Here is a 21,511-nt window from a genome sequence, read left to right as displayed (position 1 = left end):
TGTTTTGAAATTTTCATGATATTCTTCTCATAAAGTTTTACTACTTAAAACAACACATTATAACAAATAAATACAATGACTAACCACCAAGGTACAAGTAGTATTAATTGGTAGCATTTTATTAATCAGAACCCATTCACTGCCCAAAGCTTACATTAAGCCTTTAGAATCACATTTCACAAAACTGGTTATAGGTAGTATATACACTATATGTACCTACTATAGATAGTATCAGTATGTTCCTAGTGAGTAATCTTAAGACTGCTAGCAAAAATATTTTAATTCTAAATTATATTTTTATTCTATGGAATCTTTCATTCCAGATCCACATACAACAGGTGTTTTATTTGTCAGAGAGACATGAACATTCTCTTGAATATTAACCTGGAATTAGTATCAAAAGAACTACAGACCAGCTCAACATGGTCAAATTATGTATTATATTGCTTCGGAATAATTTGGACAACCTTCACTTTTAGGATATGCAAATATTCAGATCTGAGTTACAATTAAGGATTTTCAGAACTAATTTCTTTATGCAAATGTAACTTAGAGACTAACACCACCAGAGTACACTTGCTAGGAATAACTCAAAAGAGATAATTCATCTTATAATATGACCATAGTATATCCACAGCAAAATTTTACTTCATCTTTCACACCGGAAAACAGGAATACTCTGCCCTTTAATGAACCCATAATTTCATAACCCTGTAAATTAGCAGGCAAGGCAAGTAATCATTAATTGCCCTTCTACAGACAAGGAATGCAAGGATTCTAAGGCCTTTGCACTATACCACATCTGCCAAAATATGAAAATAGTCATAAATTTCAATGCAACGTGTCTCTTTGAAATTTCACAAATGAAAGTTAAACATATTTCATATTGCTTTAGCTGGATAAAATCCTGACCTGATCACAAATCAAGCTTACCAATGACAGATCTGCCCAGCTATTGTAGCTAAATGGCTGGAAGAAGGGCTACAAACTGAAGATTAAATTTAAAACAAGATAAACCAGGATCATGGTCATGTTTTCTAAACTAAACAATTCAGTGTTCTAAACAGAATGGTCATAACAAGGTATGGGGTTAGACTATAGAAGCGTACTTGGGGAAAATCTTCCAAGCTTAGGACAGACACTGCTACTAACACCTATGTCAAGTATTTTTAAAGACTTTTTTAATGTTTTTTTTTGGGGGGGGGGGGAGGAAGAGAGAGATGGAGAGATAGAGAACAAGCGGGGGGGGGTGTTTTTTTGGGAGGAGGGGGCAGAGAGAGAGAGACAGAGGATCCAAAGCAGGTTCTGAGCTGACACAAACTGACATCATGACCTGAGCTTAACCACTGCATTCATCAAAAACACAGATCTACTCAAGACAGACAGACATAAAACTAACATATTTGGCTTTGACACTATCAGTCAGGTCCACCGGTTGGTGGTTTGTATGAATCTAAATGAGATGAGTAAGAACAAATGGTCTTAAGTACAATAACCGTAAGGCAAGTTGCATCTCCGAACAATCCTAGTTTATGCTTACGGTCTTAGCACTATTATGAATTGCTACCCCTTCGTTTCAAGGTATCCTGATTTGAATGATAAATTATGATGGCCCTTTAATTATTATGGCAGTTATTATGACCCAATTATTATGTAGCCTAACATGAATATTTAGTTAATGAGTTCAAACCACAGAATTATGTTGGCAAACCAATTTGCTGTTAACTGACCATTTCAGAAACAGTATACGTTAACTTTTTGCTACTGTTCCTCACTACCCCTTAATGGATTCTGTATGACAGCTCTCTAGGCTAGTATTTGGAACAACATTTGCAAATCATTTGTCAACCTCTCCCCCTCCTAAAAGTGTTATGACTAAATCATTAACTTAAAGGTTGCATCCATCAAGACAAAAGGAGGGGGTGGACAGAGGTTTTAAATAAAAGCAATTTGCAGAAATGCCTGGCCATACCTCAGCAGACTCTACAAACCGAGGAAACCAAGGAAACCGTATGCAAACACACATTTTGAGATTACCTAAAATCCCTCATTCTAACTTCATTCACTGTGCCTTAAAATGAGATTTTTTTTAAGTTTATTATTTTTTTTTAATAATCTCTCCACCCAATGTGGGGCTCAAACTCATGACCCCAAGATCAAGAATCGCACACTATGGGGCACCTGCGTGGCTTACTGGGTTAAGCGTTTAAGAATCCAACTTCGGCTCAGGTCACGATCTCACGGTTTGTGGGTTCGAGCCCCATGTCGGTCTCTGTGCTGACAGCTCAGAGACTGGGGCCTGCTTCAGATTCTGTGTCTCCCTCTCCCTCAAAAATAAATAAACGTTGGGGAGCCTGGATGGCTCAGTCAGTTAAGCGACCCACTTCAGCTCAGGTCATGATCTCACGATTCGTGGGTTAGAGCTCCATATCGGGCTCTGTGCTGACAGCTCAGAGCCAGAAGCCTGCTTCAGATTCTGTGTCTCCCTCTCTCTGCCCCTCCCTCTCTCTCAAAAATAAACATTAAAAAATATTTTTAATAAGTAAATGTTAAAAAAAATTAAAGAATCACATGCTTTTCGGACTGAGCCAGGTGTCCTAAGATGGAATTGTTTTGAAAACACGAGGTTTCTTTAGAAAAGCGTGAAGGTGTTTTATCTACTATTTATGACAGATACAAGTCAAGCACCAAGACACATTATTTGAACTACTAAAAAAATAAGTATACAGCATTCCCAGCTTACTACCTTAATTAGTTACACATAGGTCTCTTTTGTGGCTTAGGAGTGGCTTAGAAGAAATAAGAGTACTGGTCTAAAGGTCAGCAGACAAGTTCTGGCTTTGCCATTTACTAGCCAACCAGTCATGTGGTAGAGAAAAAAAAAACATTAAATCTCAAATTCACTTTCCTGAACCATAAAATGGAAGCAACATTATCTAGTTCACTGATACATGATATAAGTAAAAAAGTTTGTGAAAGAGGTTTGTGAAATGTGAAATTCTAGATAAATGTGTTCTATAAAGTCTAAAAGTTTAGCCTTTACCCTACTCCTGTCATTGCTGTTTAAATACACACTCGTCTTAAATATAAAGTAAAAAAAAAAAAAAATTGCTGCAAAATCAGCCTTACAGCCTTCTTTTTTAAAAATTATGCTTTGGGGCGCCTGGGTGGCGCAGTCGGTTAGGCGTCCGACTTCAGCCAGGTCACGATCTCGTGGTCCGTGAGTTCGAGCCCCGCGTCAGGCTCTGGGCTGATGGCTCAGAGCCTGGAGCCTGTTCCGATTCTGTGTCTCCCTCTCTCTCTGCCCCTCCCCCGTTCATGCTCTGTCTCTCTCTGTCCCAAAAATAAATAAAAACGTTAAAAAAAAAAATTTTTTTTTTTTAAAAATTATGCTTTGGGTTAGGGGCGCCCGGGTGGCTCAGATGAGCATCTGACTTCGGCTCAGGTCATGATCTCACGTTTCATGGGTTTGAGCCCAGAGTCGGGCTCTGTGCTGACAGCTCGGAGCCCGGAGCCTGTTTCACATTGTGTCTCCCCCTCTCTCTGCCCCTCCCCTGTTCACGCTCTGTCTCTCTCTGTCTCTCAATAATAAATAAACGTTAAAAAAAATTTAAAAAAAAAAATGCTTTGGGTGGCTCAGTTGGCTAAGCATCTGACTTCAGCTCAGATCATGATCTCGGAGTTCGTGAGTTTGGCCCCACACAGAGCCTGGAGCTTGCTTCCGATTCTGTGTCTGCCCCATCACTGCTCATGCTCGTGCTCTCTCAAAAAAAAAAAAAAAAAAAAAAAAAAAAAAAAAAAAAACAATTTTTTTTTTTTTTTTTTTTAATTATGCTTTTGGGGGCACCTCAGTGGCTCAGTCAGTTAAGCTTCCGACTTCGGCTCAGGTCATGATGTGGCTTCTCATGAGTTCCAGTGCCCCATCAGGCTCTAAGCTGACAGCTTGGAGACCACGTCTCCCTCTCTGTCTCTGCCCCTCCCCTGGTCACACTCTCTCTCCCAAAAGTAAACATTAAAAAAATTAAAATAAATAAATAAATAAATAAATCATCAAAACTTTTTAAAAAATTATGCTTTTGGGGCATCTGGGTGGCTCAGTGGGTTAAGCGTCTGACTTCAGTTCAGGTCATGATCTCGCAGTTTGTGAATTCGAGCCCCACACTGGGCTGTCAGCACAGAGCCTGCTTCAGATTCTCTGTTCCCCCCCGCCCCTCCCCCACTCGTTCTCTATCAAAATAAATAAACTTTAAAAAATGAAAAAAAAAGTTTTTTTAATTATGCTTTCAGGGGTACCTGGGTGGCTCAGTTGGGTTAAGTGTCCAACTCTTGATAACAGCTCAGGTCACCATCTCACGGTTTCCTGAGCTCAAGCTCCATGTCAGGCTCTGTGCTAAGCCTGCTTAGGATTCTGTCTCTCCCTTTCTCTGCATCCGTGCTCTCTCAAAATAAATAAATTTTAAGAAAATAAAAATAGGGGTGCCTGGGTGGCTCAGTTGGTTAAGCGTCCAACTTCGGCTCAGGTCATCATCTCACAGTCCGTGAGTTCGAGCCCCGCATCAGGCTCTGTGCTATCGGTTCAGAGCCTGGAGCTTGCTTCGGATTCTGTGTCTCCCCCTCTCTCTGCCCCTCCCCCATTCACGCTCTGTTTCTGTGTCTCAAAAATTGAATAAACATTAAAAAAAATTTTTTTAAGAAAATAAAAATAATGTTCTCAGATCATCTTCTTAAAGTATTGGTAACTCATTTGTAAAATTAGATACATTAAGTTACCAAACTGAAATTTCACTTTCTATATTTCACTTGCTATATATACCAGGTTAAAGTCCAGGAGTGTTTTAAATATTTCATATTCCTTTGAACAAGCTTATTAGACAATTATGAAAACTCTGCTTGTTTGCACAGACTCTCAACGTGTTTGTTTGTACTTACTGAATCCAAATTTTGCTCAGATTATGTGTTCTAGACCATACTCGAATTCAAATTGAGACCTTTTCAAATAAAGGTGAAAAGGATGCCTAGGAATGTCCGCAATAGTAAGAATTTACTCCCATCATCTCAAATTACAATGATTTCATTATATTCCATAGTTTGGGAAGCCAACAAAATAAACTGAAATTTGCCCACTGTGCACAATACTGTACAAAAGCCTAAAGTAGGGGTGACTGGCTGGTTCAGTTGGTGGAGCATGCGACTCTTGATCTTGGGGTCATGAATTCCTGCCCCATGTGGGGTGTACAGTTTACTTAAACAAAAAAGTATTTTAAATGTTAAAGTAAACACAAAAGAGCATCCGATTTAATTAAATATGAAGGCTAGGGCACCTGGGTGGCTCAGTCAGTTAAGCATCTGACTTCGGCTCAGGTCATCTTATGGTCTGTGAGTTCAAGCCCCTTAGCTGGACTCTGTGAAGACAGCTGGGAACCTGGAGCCTGCTTCAGATTCTGTGTCTCCCCCTCTCTCTCTGCCCCTCCCCCGCCTGGAGCCTGCTTCAGATTATGTGTCCCCCCCCCCTCCCCATTTGGGCTCTCGCTCGCTCTTGAAAATAAACATTCAAAAATTTTTTTTTAATTTTTTTAATGTTTATTTATTTTTGAGACAGAGAGAGACAGCATGAACGGGGGAGAGGCAGAGAGAGAAGACGACGACACAGAATCTGAAGCAGGATCCAGGCTCTGAGCTGTCAGCACAGAGCCCGATGCGGGGCTCGAACTCACAGACCGTGAGATCATGACCTGAGCCGAAGTCGGAGGCTCAACCGACTGAGCCACCCAGGCGCCCCACAAAAAAAAAAAATTTTTGTTTGTTTTAAAATTAAGGCTAAAGGTTACCTGTAGAAGGGATTTTTTTTTAATTGCGTTATCCAATTCTGCTTATATTTAGGCAGGGGAAAAAAACATTCAATAAAGTTAACTCCCATTAACTGAAATAGCAATAATAAAAATTATTATTGCCCTACATAGAATTGATAGTAACCTGCTTTAAACTCATTACTAAAGTTACTCTTTATCCGTTTTTCTCTCCCTAACATCTATTAAGGAGTTTATTCACAACATGTTCCCACCTTCACTGACTATAGAATAAGCTAGAGATGAGGCTCTGGTATTTTAAAAAGGACAGCTCTCAAGTAAATAACTCAGAATAGATGCATTCATTCACACAGAGAATGAATCAGAAGTGACCATCTAAACTTTACCCCTACCCCACAAGGAGCCAATCATCACAGGGAAAAGGTAAGAAAGGACAAAACCAGCAACTACCCCACAAACCCAATGTACTTTATGCTGACCCCTCTACTCTGAAAAATGTGAAAAGCACTTTTTCCGCTTTTATTTTTCCTTTTCTGTACTACTGTGGTTTGTGTATATGGGAATGTTAAGACTTGGTTCAGAAATGCTTAAAGGTAACAGGCTTGCTTAAAACTGCTACAAATGTTAGAAAACCTATGTCTTAGACTACTAAGTGATGCTGTTAGATTTAATCTCCAAGGTGAACACTCCTACCCCAAACTTCAATATTTCCTATCTGCAACCCCCAAGTGTCCTTTTCCTGAACACAGCTTAGCTCTTCCTCCAGTACCATTAAATAATCCATATAAATTGATTCCAATACCCCAGAATATAATTAAATGATGCTACAAAAAAGTATTAGGTTCAACAGAGTATGCAACATAACAGATACTGCAGGAATCAGAAAAGCCAGTATTTACTTCCAACCCAAAAACAAATCATTCAAATGCACTTCTTCTACTCCTCACACCACATATTGTTCAGTGACTAAAACTATGAGGAATTTTTGTCACCACAAAACTGAATTATTGCACTCAACAAAAGAGTGGACACAGGTAGAGGCTGCTTCCTGATGACTGCTTTCCTCTTCTTCCCAATGAATTCCTATCTTGTGCCCAACAGTCACAGGAGTTCCTTCCCACCTGGTAGATCCTATTTCCTTCCCCCTTTATATCCTGAAGGAGACAACGTTTAAATAACTTAATGAAGTGGCTCTCTCTAGATAACACTATGTTCAATAACCAACAGGGCTTTGGTTAAAACTCACCACCCAGCTCCAATATTATCACTAAACCATCACTTGCTTGGAAGCTACAATCATGAGCTTCCAAAATCAGTTTTAAAACAAATTAAAAACAAAAAGCTTCTTCCACACCCTTCTTGGTTTTGGCAAAACCTAAATCCTAACTTGAGAATTTGAGCCTAAATCCTTACAGACCAGAGAGCATTCAAATATAATTTCAAGTTTCCCCCCAAGGACACTAATAGATTGAGAGGAACCTATCTGGTGCCTAAGGGGGATGAAGAAAAACTTCCACAAGGAGCACACCTACATTGTTTCACTTTTAAACACGGAAATAAAGACAAATCTGACCTTGAGCTGTACTTCCCCATCTTATTTCCCTCTCCCTTCCAACAAAAACCTTGTTCAATACAAATAGGTATGTAAGAATTTACGAAATGCAATTGGAGTTCCTGACCTTTTCTAATTTTCAAATTCTTGAATCCTAATATATGATGATATACTGAGACTACCCCTGAGGCTATTCACATGACCAACCTGGCATTCAAGGAAAGCATGGGCCCTACATAACATTTTGAAAAATAAGTGGCTTCAGTAATTATGAAAAAATCTGAAGATCAATGGTTGTTTCCAACCTTGTCTCACCCCTGAACAGAATTAAAACCACAGAAACCACATATAAGGTTTTTTGTTTTTATAATACTACAGTTTAACGGATGTGGGGTAATTCAAGTTACCTAGGTCCAAAATGGAGGAGGTAAGGGCAATTTTAAAGAGCAGCACCCTTTGACGACTAAACAGACACAATGGACATTTCGATCAAGTTCTAAAAAAATGACTCAAGAACCTTTAGGGGCAAAGGAGCAATGAACAAAGAACTGTTCAAATCTGTACACAAAGCCATTTCTTTAAAATAGAAAAGAGAAAATACGATCTGCTGGGATGCCCTATGTTCAAAATCCAATAACCAAACCCTCAGCTGAGGGCTTCGGGTAGGTTACGACCTCCCCGTTAAATACAAACACGCATTCCAAGCCGGGGGAGTCAACCAAAATACAGTTATTAAACGTTATTTGAAATAACTTTATTTTCCAACAGGTCTTTTCGTTTGTCATAATGGTAACTATAAACAGTAAAGTCATCATTTTTACAAACTGGTAAACTGAGGCACGGGCATTCAAAGGACTAAGAATCATGGTCTCCTTGTTTCCTGTTCAATGCTTTATCCACCAGAACCTGCCCCCCCCCACGCCGTCCCCAGCTAACGATGCCAGAAAATGATTACAGGAACTTGCGAACTCTCCAGGATAAGTCCGAGGAAAGGGACCGTGAGCGAGGTTTTTCTAGACCTCCCCAGAAGAAAGCAAGGTTGATTGAACGTAAAGTCTAAAAATCACTCAATACAAGGTGTGCCGGCCTACGGAAAGGAAATCCGATCGCAGCATCTCAGCTGGCCTCCGCTCAAGGATGAACTGCAGTGATTCCCACTCTGTCCTTCCCCACCCCTCACCCAAGACGGCCCTCCACCACAAACCCAAAGAAGCCCTCCGCTCGCAAGGATTCTCCTTTGTGAGACTCCACAGCCGCCGCCCCACATTGGGCCTCCGGGGAAAAGCCACCGCCCCCACCCGCCATATTTCCCTCAAAGGCGCCCGCGCTGCAGCTCCTGGTGCCACTCTCCCCCATGTGACGGGTGTTTCTTCCCCCATCACCCCACCCAATTGTTCGCCACATCCCAAGATGGCCCAGAGGTTCCCCTGGGGATTGCTCGCGCGGAGACAGCACCCGCCATCTCCTCCCCCTCCCCCGCCCCGGGACTCGCCCTCCCCCCCCCAGCCGCCATTTTACAACCAACTCCTCCACCCTCTCGCCTCGGCCTCCAGGCCCGCGAGTGTCTGCAACTGAGGACGCCAAAGGGGTCAAATTCCTGGGCCTGGAGCCTCCCACCGCTCCGGGAGCCCACAGGCCATTTCCTGCTTCCCGAATCCACGTCCCCGGCCAGGTTCGGAGACGATGCCGCCATTTTGTCTCCTGCTCCCGGCCTCTGTGGGCGGCGGCAGAGGGTCCGAGAATTCCAGCCCCCCGTAACCCCCCCAACTCACCGTCGTATCGCTCAGCCTGCTCGGCCAGCTTCGCCTGGTACACCAGATCCTCCCGATCATCCATAGCGGCAGCGGCTCCGGCAGGGTCTGCGCGACGGATGGAAGCGGATAGTGTCTCCGACTCTCTCAGCCTCTCGCTCCGTGTCTGGGCAGCAAAAATGGCGGCGCCTCAATCCGGGACTTCCGCCTGCGCACGCGGACAACTGCTCAGCTCTATGGCAACCGCTCCCTGGCAACTGGCGCGGGGGGGTGGGGGGGCGGGTCCAGGAGCTCAAAGCCCGAAGAGGCTGGAACCAGCCAGAAGCCCCTCCTCCGTCGGCTCCGCAGGCGTTGGAACGTTGAGGCGGGAACTGAGACGGCTGGGAGGGAGAACTATCCCGAGAGATTGAGGGAAGAGAGAGACAGCGCGGGGGAGGCCGCCTGGACGGCTCCTGAAGCGAGTGAGCGAGGGAGCCTGGGCTGTGACCGAAGGCCGACGCCTGGACGTGCGGGAAGAGAGCCAGAGGCTGTAACGGTTTTTATAATGGCAGGCCTTCCTCACTGAAACCAACTTCTGTCCTACCTGCTCCTGTATTTTTCAGCCAAACCCAGTCCTGGGACATTTTCACACCCTTTTGACACCAGGGTTAAGAGTGGGGCTCTGCTATAATTGGTAGGGGAAAGGGGCCTGCAGATTTCACATCTCAACTTCATCCTTGCCTTTTGCAGTCTTTTTCTTCTTCCTTTTTACTCTTCTTTTTCTCCTTAGGCCCACCGTGGATAGGAGAGGGAAGTTGTTAGAGAAATCTGGTCTGGAGTGCAAGGTGCAGAAGAGTGGGACCAATATTAAATCGAGATGGAGGAGGCAGGACTGGGAAAGAACCTGGCCTGTGTTTCTTCCCAATGGATTCCCAGCGCCTTGTACTTAATAACATATTGGTTGCATGACTGAAGCTCAGGTCAGAATACAAACTCTGTGGTGGGATATGCAATAGATGTGGAATAAAAAGTAGATTGGAAACAAATTATGAAGAGTCTTGTATGGTAAACTAGGAAGTTTGCACCTTATTCCGTGGGCACAAGGGAGTTATTTTTTGATGATTTTACGTGGAGGATGATGCCATCATGGATACACTTTGGAAAGATTAATAGAGATTGCATGGCAGGCCTTGCAGTCCCCATGATCCCAGAACCACCTGCACTGCCCAGCCATGATCAACCCCACCATGTTCTTCCACATCGCTGTGGGTGGGGAGCCATTGGGCCACGACGCCTTCCAGCTGTTTGCAGACAAAAGTTCCAAAGACAGCAAGCAAACTTTTGTGCTCTGAGCACAGGGGAGAAAAGATTTGGTTATAAAGATTCCTGCTTTCACAGGATTATTTGGGATTCATGGGCCAGGGTGGTAACTTCCCATGCCAAAATGGCAGTGGTGGCAAGTCCATCTGTGGGGAGAAATCTGATGATGAGAATTTCATCCTGAAGCATACAAGTGTTGGCATCTGTCCATGGCAAGTGCAGGACCCAACACAAAGTTTTTCATCTACATTGCCAAGACTGGATGGCAAGCATGCGGTCTTTTGCAAAGTGAAAGAGAGCATGAGTATTATGGAAGCCATGAAGTGCTTTGGGGCCAGGAATGGCAAGACCAGTAAGAAGATCACCATTGCTGACTGTGGACAAATCTAATAAATTTAACTTGTGTTTTATCTTTTTTGGTTTCGATTTGTGTTTTATCTTAACGACGAGACCATTCATTCTATAGCTCAGGAGAGCACCCCTTCACCCCCATCTGCTCCAAAAATCCCACAATCTTTGTGCTCTCACTACAGTTCTACGGGTTCCATATTTTCCTTACTCCTCTCCATGTCTAGCTGGATTGCAAAGTTAAGTTTATGATGATGAGGGGCTCCTGGCTGGCTCAGTAGGAAGGACATGCAACTCTTGATCTTGGATTGTGAGCTAAAGCTCCACACTGTATGTAGAGATTACTCAAAAATAAAAAATCTTTTAAAAAGGTTTATGGGGTGCCTGGGTGGCTCAGTCAGTTAAGCTTCCGACTCTTGATTTTGGCTCAGGTCATGATCTCACAGTTCATGAGTTCAAGCCCCACATCAGGCTCTGTGCTGCCATCGCCAATCCTGCTTGGGATTCTGTATCCTTCCCTCTCTCTGCCCCTCCTCCACTCAGTCTCTATCTCTCACTCTCTCTCAAAATAAATAAAAATAAATTTTAAAAATAAGTTTATGAGGGGTGCCTGGGTGACTCAGTCGGTTAAGCATCCAACTTGGGCTCAGGTCATGATCTCATGGTTTGTGAGTTTGAGCCCCACATCAGGCTCTCTGCTGTCAGCACAGAGCCCACTTCAGATCCTCTGTTCTCCTCTGTCTCTGCCCCCTCTCCCCGGCTCATTCTTCCTCTCTCTCTCTCAAAATAAGAACTTAAACAAATTTTTAAAATATAACTTTATGATTATGAAATAAAAATTAAAACAAAAAAGGTTGCACAGCTGTGATTAAAGAAAGGCTACAGGGGTGCCTGGGTGGCTCAGTCGGTTAAACGTCCGACTTTGGCTCAGGTCATGATCTCGCGGTCCATGAGTTCGAGCCCCGCGTCAGGCTCTGTGCTGACAGCTCAGAGCCTGGAGCCTATTTCAGATTCTGTGTCTCCCTCTCTCTCTGACCCTCCCCTGTTCATGCTCTGTCTCTCTCTGTCTCAAAAGAAATAAATGTTTAAAAAAAAAAAAAAGGCTACAATAATACAGGTAAGAGTAATAGATGGGTGCAGTAAAAATAGGAAGGAAAGGACAGATAGAAATAGTCCTGCAGAGAAAAGCCTCAAGAGTTCATAGCTGGGGGCACCTGGCTGGCTCAGTTGGTAGAGCATGCAACTCTTGACCTCAGGGTTGTGAGTTTGAGCCCCACATTGGGTGTAGAGATTACTTAAAAATAAGATTAAAAAAAAAAAAAAGTTTGTAGCTGTTTGGATGTGATTTTGTGAAGAGGAAAAAAAAAATAAAATTGACGGGTAGGGAAAGCTGCTGACGGAATGAACGGAACATAAATGAACAGAGACGTGACGGAATGAACAGAGACATGAATTCCTTTTTGTACATGTTCTAAGGTTCTCACAGATCATCAGGTAAAAATTACCAGCATGGAATTGGGAGGCTGCCACGGAAGCAACTAGAGAACGTGTGCAGGTAGAAGACCAGAGAAACCTTGAAGAAGACCTCAATATTTAATTTAATAAAAATATTTAGGGGCGCCTGGGTGGCGCAGTCGGTTAAGCGTCCGACTTCAGCCAGGTCACGATCTCGCGGTCCGTGAGTTCGAGCCCCGCGTCGGGCTCTGGGCTGATGGCTCAGAGCCTGGAGCCTGTTTCCGATTCTGTGTCTCCCTCTCTCTCTGCCCCTCCCCCGTTCATGCTCTGTCTCTCTCGGTCCCAAAAATAAATAAACGTTGAAAAAAAAATATTTAATAAATATTTGAAAGCAGGAGACCCAACGAAAGAGATTGGGTAGCTCCTTATTGCCTTCTAAACGAAGCCCCTTTACACTTTAAACATACTTATCAGGAGCACGCCTGGGGGACTCAGGTAAGCCTCTGACTATTGATTTCTGCTCAGGTCCTGATCCCAGGGTCGTGAAATCAAGCCCCGAGTTGATCTACACACTGAGCTTGAAGCCTCATGCTTAAGATTCTCTTTCTCTCTCCCTCTGCCCTTCCTTCCATCTCTTTCTCTCTCTAAAAAAAATAAAATAGAAATAAAAAACAAACAAACAAAAAAAACAACTTATCAATCTTAATGATAAACGTGAAAATCAAAAAGACCTACTAGGTTCCAGTCCCAATTCTGTAAATAAATAAACATGTGACCTTCAGCAAACATCATGTTCTTCTGTAAGTTAAGGAACTGGAGATCGAATGATAGGCCACAAAAGCAGTCTTTTTGTTTTTAATATTTATTTATTTTTGAGAGACAGAGACAGAGTGCAAGTGGGGGAGGGGCAGAGAGAGAGGGAGACACAGAATCCAAAGCAGGTTCCAGGCTCTGAGCTGTCAGCACAGAGCGGGATGCGGGGATCGAACCCACGAACCATGAGATCATGACCTGAGCCAAGTCAGATGCCCAACCAACTGAGCCACCCAAGCACCCCACAAAATGAGTTTTAATAAATGCTGAAAGATTGAGGGGCGCCTGGGTGGTGTAGTCAGTTAAGCGTCCGACTCGCTCTCAGCTCTGGTCATGATCTCATCATTTGTGAGTTCGAGCCCTCCATCGGGCTTTGCACCCTGCACTGATGGTGCGGAAACTGCTTGGGATTCTGTTTCTCCTTCTCTCTGCTCCTACCCCACGTGTGCTCTCTCTCTCTCTCTCTCAAAAAGAAATATATAAACTTAAAAAAAAAGTTAAAAGAATGCAATCATACAAAATATCTTTTCCTATCACAAAGGAATGAAACTAAAAATCAATAATAAAAAGAAAACTGGAAAATTAACAAATATGTGGAAATGAAGTAACACTTTTAAATATTTTTTTTAAGTTCATAAATTTATTTTGAGAGACAGAGAGAAAGAGTGCATGTGCTTAGCAGAGGGGCAGAGAGAGGGGGAGAGAGAGGATCCCAAGCAGGCCCTGTGCTGTCAGCACAGAGCCAGATTGGGGGCTCAATCCCAAGAACTACAAGCTCATGACCAGAGCCAAAATCAAGAGTCAGACACTCAACCGACTGAGCCACCCAGGCACCCCTGAAATAACACTTTTAAATAACTAATGGCCCAGGAAGAAATCACCAGGGAAATTTAAAAATACCTTGAGATGAATAAAAACAAGCACACAGTATACCAAAACATGAGATGAGTAAAAATAGTGCTAAGAGGGAAATTTGTAGCTGTAAATGCCTATATTAAAAAAGGAAGATCTTTTGGGGTGCCTGGGTGGCTCGGTTGGTTGAGCAACCGACTTTAGCTCAGGTCATGATCTCGCAGTTCGTGAGTTTGAGCCCCGCGTTGGGCTAGCTGCTATCAATGTGGAGCCCACTTCTTCCCATCTTCTGTCCCCCTGGCTCTCTGCCCCTCCCGCATTCGCGTTATCTCCCTCCCTCTCTGTCTCTCTTTCAAAAATAAACAAACATTTAAAAAAAGGAAGATCTCGGGGCGCCTGGGTGGCTCAGTCAGTTAAGCGTCCGACTTCGGCTCAGGGCATGATCTCGCAGTCCGTGAGTTCGAGCCCCGCATCTGGCTCTGTGCTGACCGCTCAGAACCTGGAGCCTGTTTCAGATTCTGTGTCTCCCTCTCTCTCTCTGACCCTCCCCCGTTCATGCTCTGTCTCTCTCTGTCTCAAAAATAAATAAACGTTAAAAAATTTTTAAAAAAATGAAAAAATAAAAAAGGAAGATCTCAAATTAATAACTTAACTGTACATCTTAAGGAACTACAAAAAGAAAAATCAACTAAACCGAAAATTAGCGGAATAAAGATTAAAGTGGACATAAATAAAATAGAGAATAACAAAAACTAGATTGGCTAAGAAGAAAAGAAGTCTCAAAATTAAAATCAGAAATGAAAGTAGGGACATTACTATAAACCTTACAGAAAGAAGGATTGTATTATGAACAATGCTATGCCGATAAACTGGATAACAAATGAAATGGACAAATTCCTAGAAACATAATGTGATATCATGATATAGTAAAAAGCACATGTTTGGCCTTTGTCCTTAGTTCCTTGAACAGAGCTCCTAAAACTCTTGTAACTTCCCAAATAATGCCTGTGAAGAGCTTCTGTTATTTGTTTTTTTTTTTTTTTAATGTTTATTTATTTTTGAGAGAGAGAGAGAGAGAGAGACAGAGCACAAGAAGGGGAGGGGCAGAGAAAGAAGGAGAGACACAGAACTCCAGGCTCCGAGCTCTGAGCTGTCAGCCTGTTAGCACAGAGCCCGACGCGGGGCTCAAACTCACAAACCGTGAGATCATGACCTGAGCCGAAGTTGGCTGCTTAACCAACTGAGCGACCCAGGCACCTCCCTCTCTCAAAAATAAATAAACATTAAAAACATTTTTTTAAATAAATAAATAATGAAGTGGGGAACTGTCCTATGGAAGTGAACCCTTAACCTCAGTCCCTGGGGTCTGTAGTAACTCTGGGTAGTGTCAGAATTGAATTAAAATTTAGGATACCCAGTTGGTGTCCACAGATAATTGGAAAATTGCTTGGTGTGGGAACCCACACATTTGGTATAAGAAATATTGTGTGTAGAACCAGATCATACTACGTGCAAACTACCAAAACTGACTCAAGAAGAAATAGAAAATAATCTTCCAACAAATAAAATCCCAAGACTAGATGGCTTCACTGGTGAATTCTGCCAAGCATTTTTAAAAAAAATTTTTTTTAATGTTCATTTACTTTTGTAGGAGAGAGACAGAGCATGAGCGGGGGAGGGGCAGAGAGAGAGGGAGACACAGAATCCGAAGCAGGCTCCAGGCTCTGGGCTGTCAGCACAGAGCCCGATGCGGGGCTCGAACTCACAAGCTGTGAGATCATGACCTGAGCTGAAGTCGGATGCCCAACTGACTGAGCCACCCGGACGCCCCTTTTTTTCTTTTCTTTTCTTTTCTTTTTTTTTTCTGCCAAGCATTTAAAGAATTAACACCAAACCCTTTGAAATTCTTCCGAAAAATTAGCTGAGAGAGCACGTCCTACCTCATTTTGTTAGACCAGCTTTTACCTGGCTCTCTAATACCAAATCTGGACAAAGACATTACAAGAAAACTACAGACCAAAGTCTTTTATAAATAGATGCAAACCTCTTCAACAAAATAATAGCAAACCTACCACAGCAGCATAGGGGCTCCTGGCTGGCTCAGTTGATGGAACATGGACTCTTCTGGATCTTGGGGTTGTGAGTTCGAGCCCCACATTAGGTGTACAGATTACTAAATACATAAACTTTGGGAAAAAAAGATTAACAATGAGGAAAAGCCATTGGATATAGGAATTAGGTCATTACTGACCTTCAAGAGCAGCTTCTAAAGGATGTTGGAGGCCACACTGCGTTTGACTAAAGCATAAAGGAGGCAAGAAAGTGAGAGCAGTAAGTGTGGGGTTCTCTTGAGAAGAAAAGCAGTGAAAAGATAGAGAGTGGTCATTTCACAGAAATAGTAGCCAACAGGGGTGGCCAGATTGGCCCCCCTTTTTCACCCTACAAAACCAGCTGTGCTCCCAGGATGCTACAGGGCTATCATGGACATGCAGAGGTTTGGGGGGACCTCATTGTCACCACTTGGTACTCTCTCCCGAGCAGTGTCTCCCAAGACTGGCTGAAGTCTATCTGAAGGTGCCTCTTCCTAAGAAACTGCTGAGAAGGTAGAAATCTTAAACCTAGATGGATTCTTTGACTGTACTGCCTGTCCTCTCAACAAACAGAACTAAGAGAGACAAAAATTATTGACAAGGTAACAAACATATAAAGAAATATTTTTAGGGGCGCCTGGGTGACGCAGTCGGTTAAGCGTCCGACTTCAGCCAGGTCACGATCTCGCGGTCCGTGAGTTCGAGCCCCGCGTCAGGCTCTGGGCTGATGGCTCGGAGCCTGGAGGCTGTTTCCGATTCTGTGTCTCCCTCTCTCTCTGCCCCTCGCCCGTTCGTGCTCTGTCTCTCTCTGTCCCAAAAATAAATAAACATTGAAAAAAAATTTAATAAAAAAAAAAAAGAAATATTTTTAAATTTAATTTCAGCATAGTTAATATATAAGGTTATATTAGTTTTGGTTGTACAATATAATGATTCAACAATTGTTACATTGCTCAGTGCTCACCTTGATAAGTATACTCTTCTTTTTTAATTTTTTATTCACTTTTTGAAAGAGAGAGAGAGAGAGAGAGAGAGAGAGACAGTGTGAGGGGGGGAGGGGCAAAGAGAGAGGGAGACAGAATCGGAAGCAGGCTCCAGGCTGTCGGCAGACAGAGCCCGATGTGGGGCTTGAACCCACGAACCGTGAGATCATGACCTGAGCCGAAGTCAGGCACTTAACCGACTGAGCCACCCAGGCACCCCTGGTAGGTGTACTCTTAATGCTTAATCCGTTTTTACCTATTTCACCCATCTCCCTACCCACCTCCCCTCTGGTAACCTTCAGTTTGTTCTCTACAGACAATTTTGTTTCCTAAATTGCATCTATGAATCAGATCATATAGTGTTTGTCTTTCTCTGACTGGTTAGTTTACTTCGCATTATATTCTCTAGATCTATCCATGTTGCAACAAACGGCAAGATTTTATTATTTTTATGGCTGAATAATATTCCATCCTGTATATATACCACATCTTGTCATTCATCTATCGATGAACACTTGTGCTGCTTCCATAATTTGGCCATTGTAAATAACGCCGCAATAAACAAAGCGGTGCATATATCTTTTTGAATTAGTGTTTTGGTATTCTTGGGTAAATATCCAGGAGTGGAATTACTGGATCACATGGTAGTTCTATTTTTAATTTCTGTGAGGAAGCTCCATACTGTTTTTCACAGTGGCTACACGGGTTTGCATTCCCACCAACAGGGAAAGAGAGTTCCTTTTTCTCCTCATCCTCACCAACACTTGTTTCTCGTGTCTTTATTTTAGGCATTCTGACAAGTGTGAGGCGATATCTCATTGTGGTTTCCCTGATGATGAATGATGTTGCGCATCCTTTCACGTGGCTGTTGGCCACCTGTCTTCTTTGGAGAAATGTGTGTTAATGTCTTCTGCCCATTTTTTTTATTGGATTATTTGGGATGTTTGGGTGTTGAGTTGGTACAAGTTCTTTCTGTGTTTTGGATACTAACCCTTTATTGGGTATGCCATTTGCAAATATCTTATCCCATTCAATAGATTGTTATTTCATTTTGATGGTTGGTTGCTATGCAGACCAATTTTTGATGTAGTTCCAATAGTTCACTTTTGCTTTTGTTTCTCTTGCTTCAGGAGACATATCCAGAAAAATGTTGCTACGGCCAATGTCAGATAAATTACCACCTATGATCTTTTACTAGGATTTTTATGATTTTAGGGGCATAGGGGCTCCTGGGTGGCTCAGTCAGCTGAGCATCTAGCTCTTGATTTCAGCTCAGGTCATGATCCCAGGATTGTAGAATAGAGCCTGCTCAGGATTCTCTTTCTCTGTCTCTCTCTCTGCCCACCCCACCCCATCCCCAAAATGAATAAGTAGTAAACTTTTTAAAAAAAGGATTTTTATGGTTTTAGATCTCACTTTTTTTTTAAGGTCTCACATTTTTTAAGTGGTTTCAGGTCTTACATTTAGTTCCTTAATCCATTTTGGATTTATTTTTGTTTATGGTGTAAGAAAGTGATCCAGTTTCATTCTTTTGCATGTTTCTCTAACTTTCCCAACACCATTTGTTGAAGGGACTGTTTTTTTTCCCACTGAATATTCTTGTCTCCATTGTCAAAGATTAATTGACCATATAATCACGGTTTGTTACTAGACTCTCTATTCTGTTCCATTGATATATGTGCCTATTTTTGTGCCAGTACCATTCTGTTTTGATTACTACAGTCTTGTAGTGTATCTTGAAATCTGGATTGATTACTACAGTCTTGTAATGTATCTTGAAATCTGGATTGTGATACCTCCACCTTTGTTCTTCTTTCTCAAGATTGCTTTGGCTCTCCGGGGTCTTTTGTGGTTCCATACAAATTTAGGATTATTTGCTCCAGTTCAGTGAAAAATACTGTCGCCATTTTGATAGGGATTGCATTAAATCTGTACAATGCTTTTGGTGGTATGGACATTTTAACAATATTTGTTCTTTCAACCCATGAGCATAGAATGTCTTTCCATTTGCTTGTATCATCTTCAGTTTCTTTCATCTATGTTTCATGATCTTCAGAGTACAAGTTTTTCACCTCCTTGGTTCGGTTTATTCCTAGGTATTTTATTACTTTTGATGCAATTATACATGATATTATTTTCTTAATTTCTCTTTCTACTACTTCATTATTAGTGTGGAGAATGCAATGGATTTCTGTATATTGATTTTGTGTCCTATGTGTGACCTTACTGAATTCTTTTATCAGCTTTAGTTGTTGGTGGAGTTTTTAGGGTTTTCTATATACACAGTATCATGTCTTCTGAAAATAATGAAAGTTTAAAGGTAGAATGTGAAGGGGCACCTGGGTGACTCAGTTGGGCATCCGACTTTGGCTCAGGTCGTGCTCCCCTGGTTTGTGAGTTTCAGGCTCACACCGGGCTCTTAGCTGTCAGCACGGAGCCCACTTTGGATCCTCTGTCCCTCTCTCTGCCCCTCCCCCACTGGTTCGTGTGTTCTCTCTCTCTCTCTCTCTCTCTCTCTCTCTCTCTCAAAATAAATAAATAAATACGGGGCACCTGGGTGGCTCAGTCAGTTGGGCATCTGACTTCAGCTCAGGTCATGATCTCACGGCTCGTGAGTTCGAGCCCCACATCGGGCTCTGTGCTGACAGCTTGGAGCCAGCTTTGGATTCCGTGTCTTCTTCTCTCTCTGCCCCTTCCCTACTCATGCTCTGTCTCTCTTTCTCAAAAACTAAATAAACATTAGAAAAAAACACAATATTTGGTGGCAAATACTCAATAGTTTATATCTGTTTAAAAAAATAGTGAGTTTTACTTTTTCCTTACTAATTTGGATGCCTTTCATTTCTTTTTCTTTTTCTTTTATTTGTTTGTTTGTTTTTGTTTTTTTGTTTTTGTTTGATTGCTGTGGTTAGGACTTCCAGTACTATGTCAAAAAAAAAAAAAAAGGAGAAACATTTTTGATATAGCATCTGGGACTATAAAAAACATATAACAAAATCATGGTGCATGCATGGGGGCGCCTGGCTAGCTCAGTTGGTAGGGCATATGACTTTTTTTTTTTTTAATGTTTATTTATTTATTTGAAAGAGAGAGAGAATGCAGGGGAGGGGCAGGGGCAAAAAGAGGGGAAAAGAGAATCCCATGCAGGCTTCGTGCTGTCAGCACAGAGTCCTGTTGGGTCTCAGTCTCACGATTCCCTGAGATCATGACCTGAGCTGAAACCTAGAGTTGGACTCTCAACCAACGGAGCCAACCGCTCAGGCACCCAGTAAAGCATGTGACTCTTGATTTCAGGATGAGGAGTTCAAGCACTATCTTGGGTGGAGAGATTAATACTTACAGAAAATCATGGTGCTGTATTGAGGTGGTTCTCACAGTGTAATACTGAACTTCGCACAGCTGCTGTGTTAATGGATACTTCATACTCCATTGAAAATCCTTTAAAACAATCACCAGGTCATTAAATCACACCCTTAAGTATGAGTCTCCCAACTTTATTGAAATATTTCCTTTAATGGAAACAAGACCTCACTTGACTTGTCTTGAGTAGTGTATCCATACATGGCAGTGTGCTAAGCACTACAAGAAGGAAATAGGACATTAAAAAATATGATTAGTCATTGCCTCCGGGAGCTTGCAGTTTAGTTTTTTTTTTTTTTTTTTTTTAAGTTAACGTTGTGTTTTTACTTGTAAAAATAGGCTAATTATTTTATTTTAAACTTTTTAAAATTTGTTTAAATTTTTAAAATGTGTGTACTACCTTAAAATTTACAATTTAATTTTTAAAAATTAATTTTTTTAAATTTACAATATAAAATTTATGAAGATACTCATGAAAAACTCTCACGATGTATGATTAAGTATAAAAGCAATGAAATCACATATTTAGTATCATCGCGTTGTTAAAAATACAATTATATTTAGAAAACAATAAAAATACACTAATAGAATGTTGAAATCAGTTTTTAAAAAAATTTTTATGTATAGGGGCACCTGGGTGGCTCAGTCGGTTAAGCATCCGACTTTGGCTAAGGTCATGATCTCGTGGTTTGTGAGTTCGAGCCCCGCGTCGGGCTCTGTGCTGACAGCTAGGAGCCTGGAGCCTGCTTCAGATTCTGTGTCTCCCTCTCTCTCTGCCCCTCCCCTGCTCAGGCTCTGTCTCTCTCTGTCTCAAAAATAAATTTAAAAACATTAAAAAAATTTTTTTACGTTTAATTATTTTTGAGTGAGAGAGAGAGAGAGAACGCCAGCTGGGGAGAGGCAGAGGGAGACAGAGACACAGAATCTGAAGCAGTCTCCAGGCTCTGAGTTGTCAGCACAGAGTCCAACATAGGGCTGGAACTCACAAACCACCAGATCATGACCTGAGCCGAAGTCGGACGCTTAACCGACTGAGTCACCCAGGTGCCCCAAGAAGGTTAAAATCAGTTTTTTAGGGATTATAGGTGTTTTATTTTCAGCTTTTGCTTTCATTTTTTGTTGTATTTTCATAAATATCTTTAATTATGTATTGTTTTTATTTTTTTTAACTTTTTGAAATTTATTTGTTTTGAGAGAGTGA

The 21,511-nt window shown here is 42.0% G+C and overlaps 1 protein-coding gene across 2 annotated transcripts in view; it reads right to left on the bottom strand.

The window, feature by feature from the left end:
• The window catches only part of YWHAE (tyrosine 3-monooxygenase/tryptophan 5-monooxygenase activation protein epsilon), a 54,069-nt gene extending 44,755 nt beyond the window's left edge, over window positions 1–9,314 (bottom strand). The window contains exon 1 of one of the 2 annotated variants that reach the window (XM_030294874.1): window positions 9,132–9,314. In XM_030294874.1, coding sequence (XP_030150734.1) covers window positions 9,132–9,195 — 64 coding nt within the window. In that variant the 5' untranslated portion in view covers window positions 9,196–9,314. The remainder of the gene's footprint in view (window positions 1–9,131) is intronic. The other variant, XM_030294872.1, reaches the window with a different exon arrangement.
• Between the last annotated feature and the right edge of the window lie 12,197 nt (window positions 9,315–21,511).

This window comes from Lynx canadensis, chromosome E1 (genome assembly GCF_007474595.2).
Source record: "Lynx canadensis isolate LIC74 chromosome E1, mLynCan4.pri.v2, whole genome shotgun sequence".
Taxonomy (NCBI): Eukaryota; Metazoa; Chordata; class Mammalia; order Carnivora; family Felidae; genus Lynx; species Lynx canadensis.
Note: the sequence above shows the minus strand (reverse complement) of the source record. Positions and strands in the feature narration are given on the sequence as shown.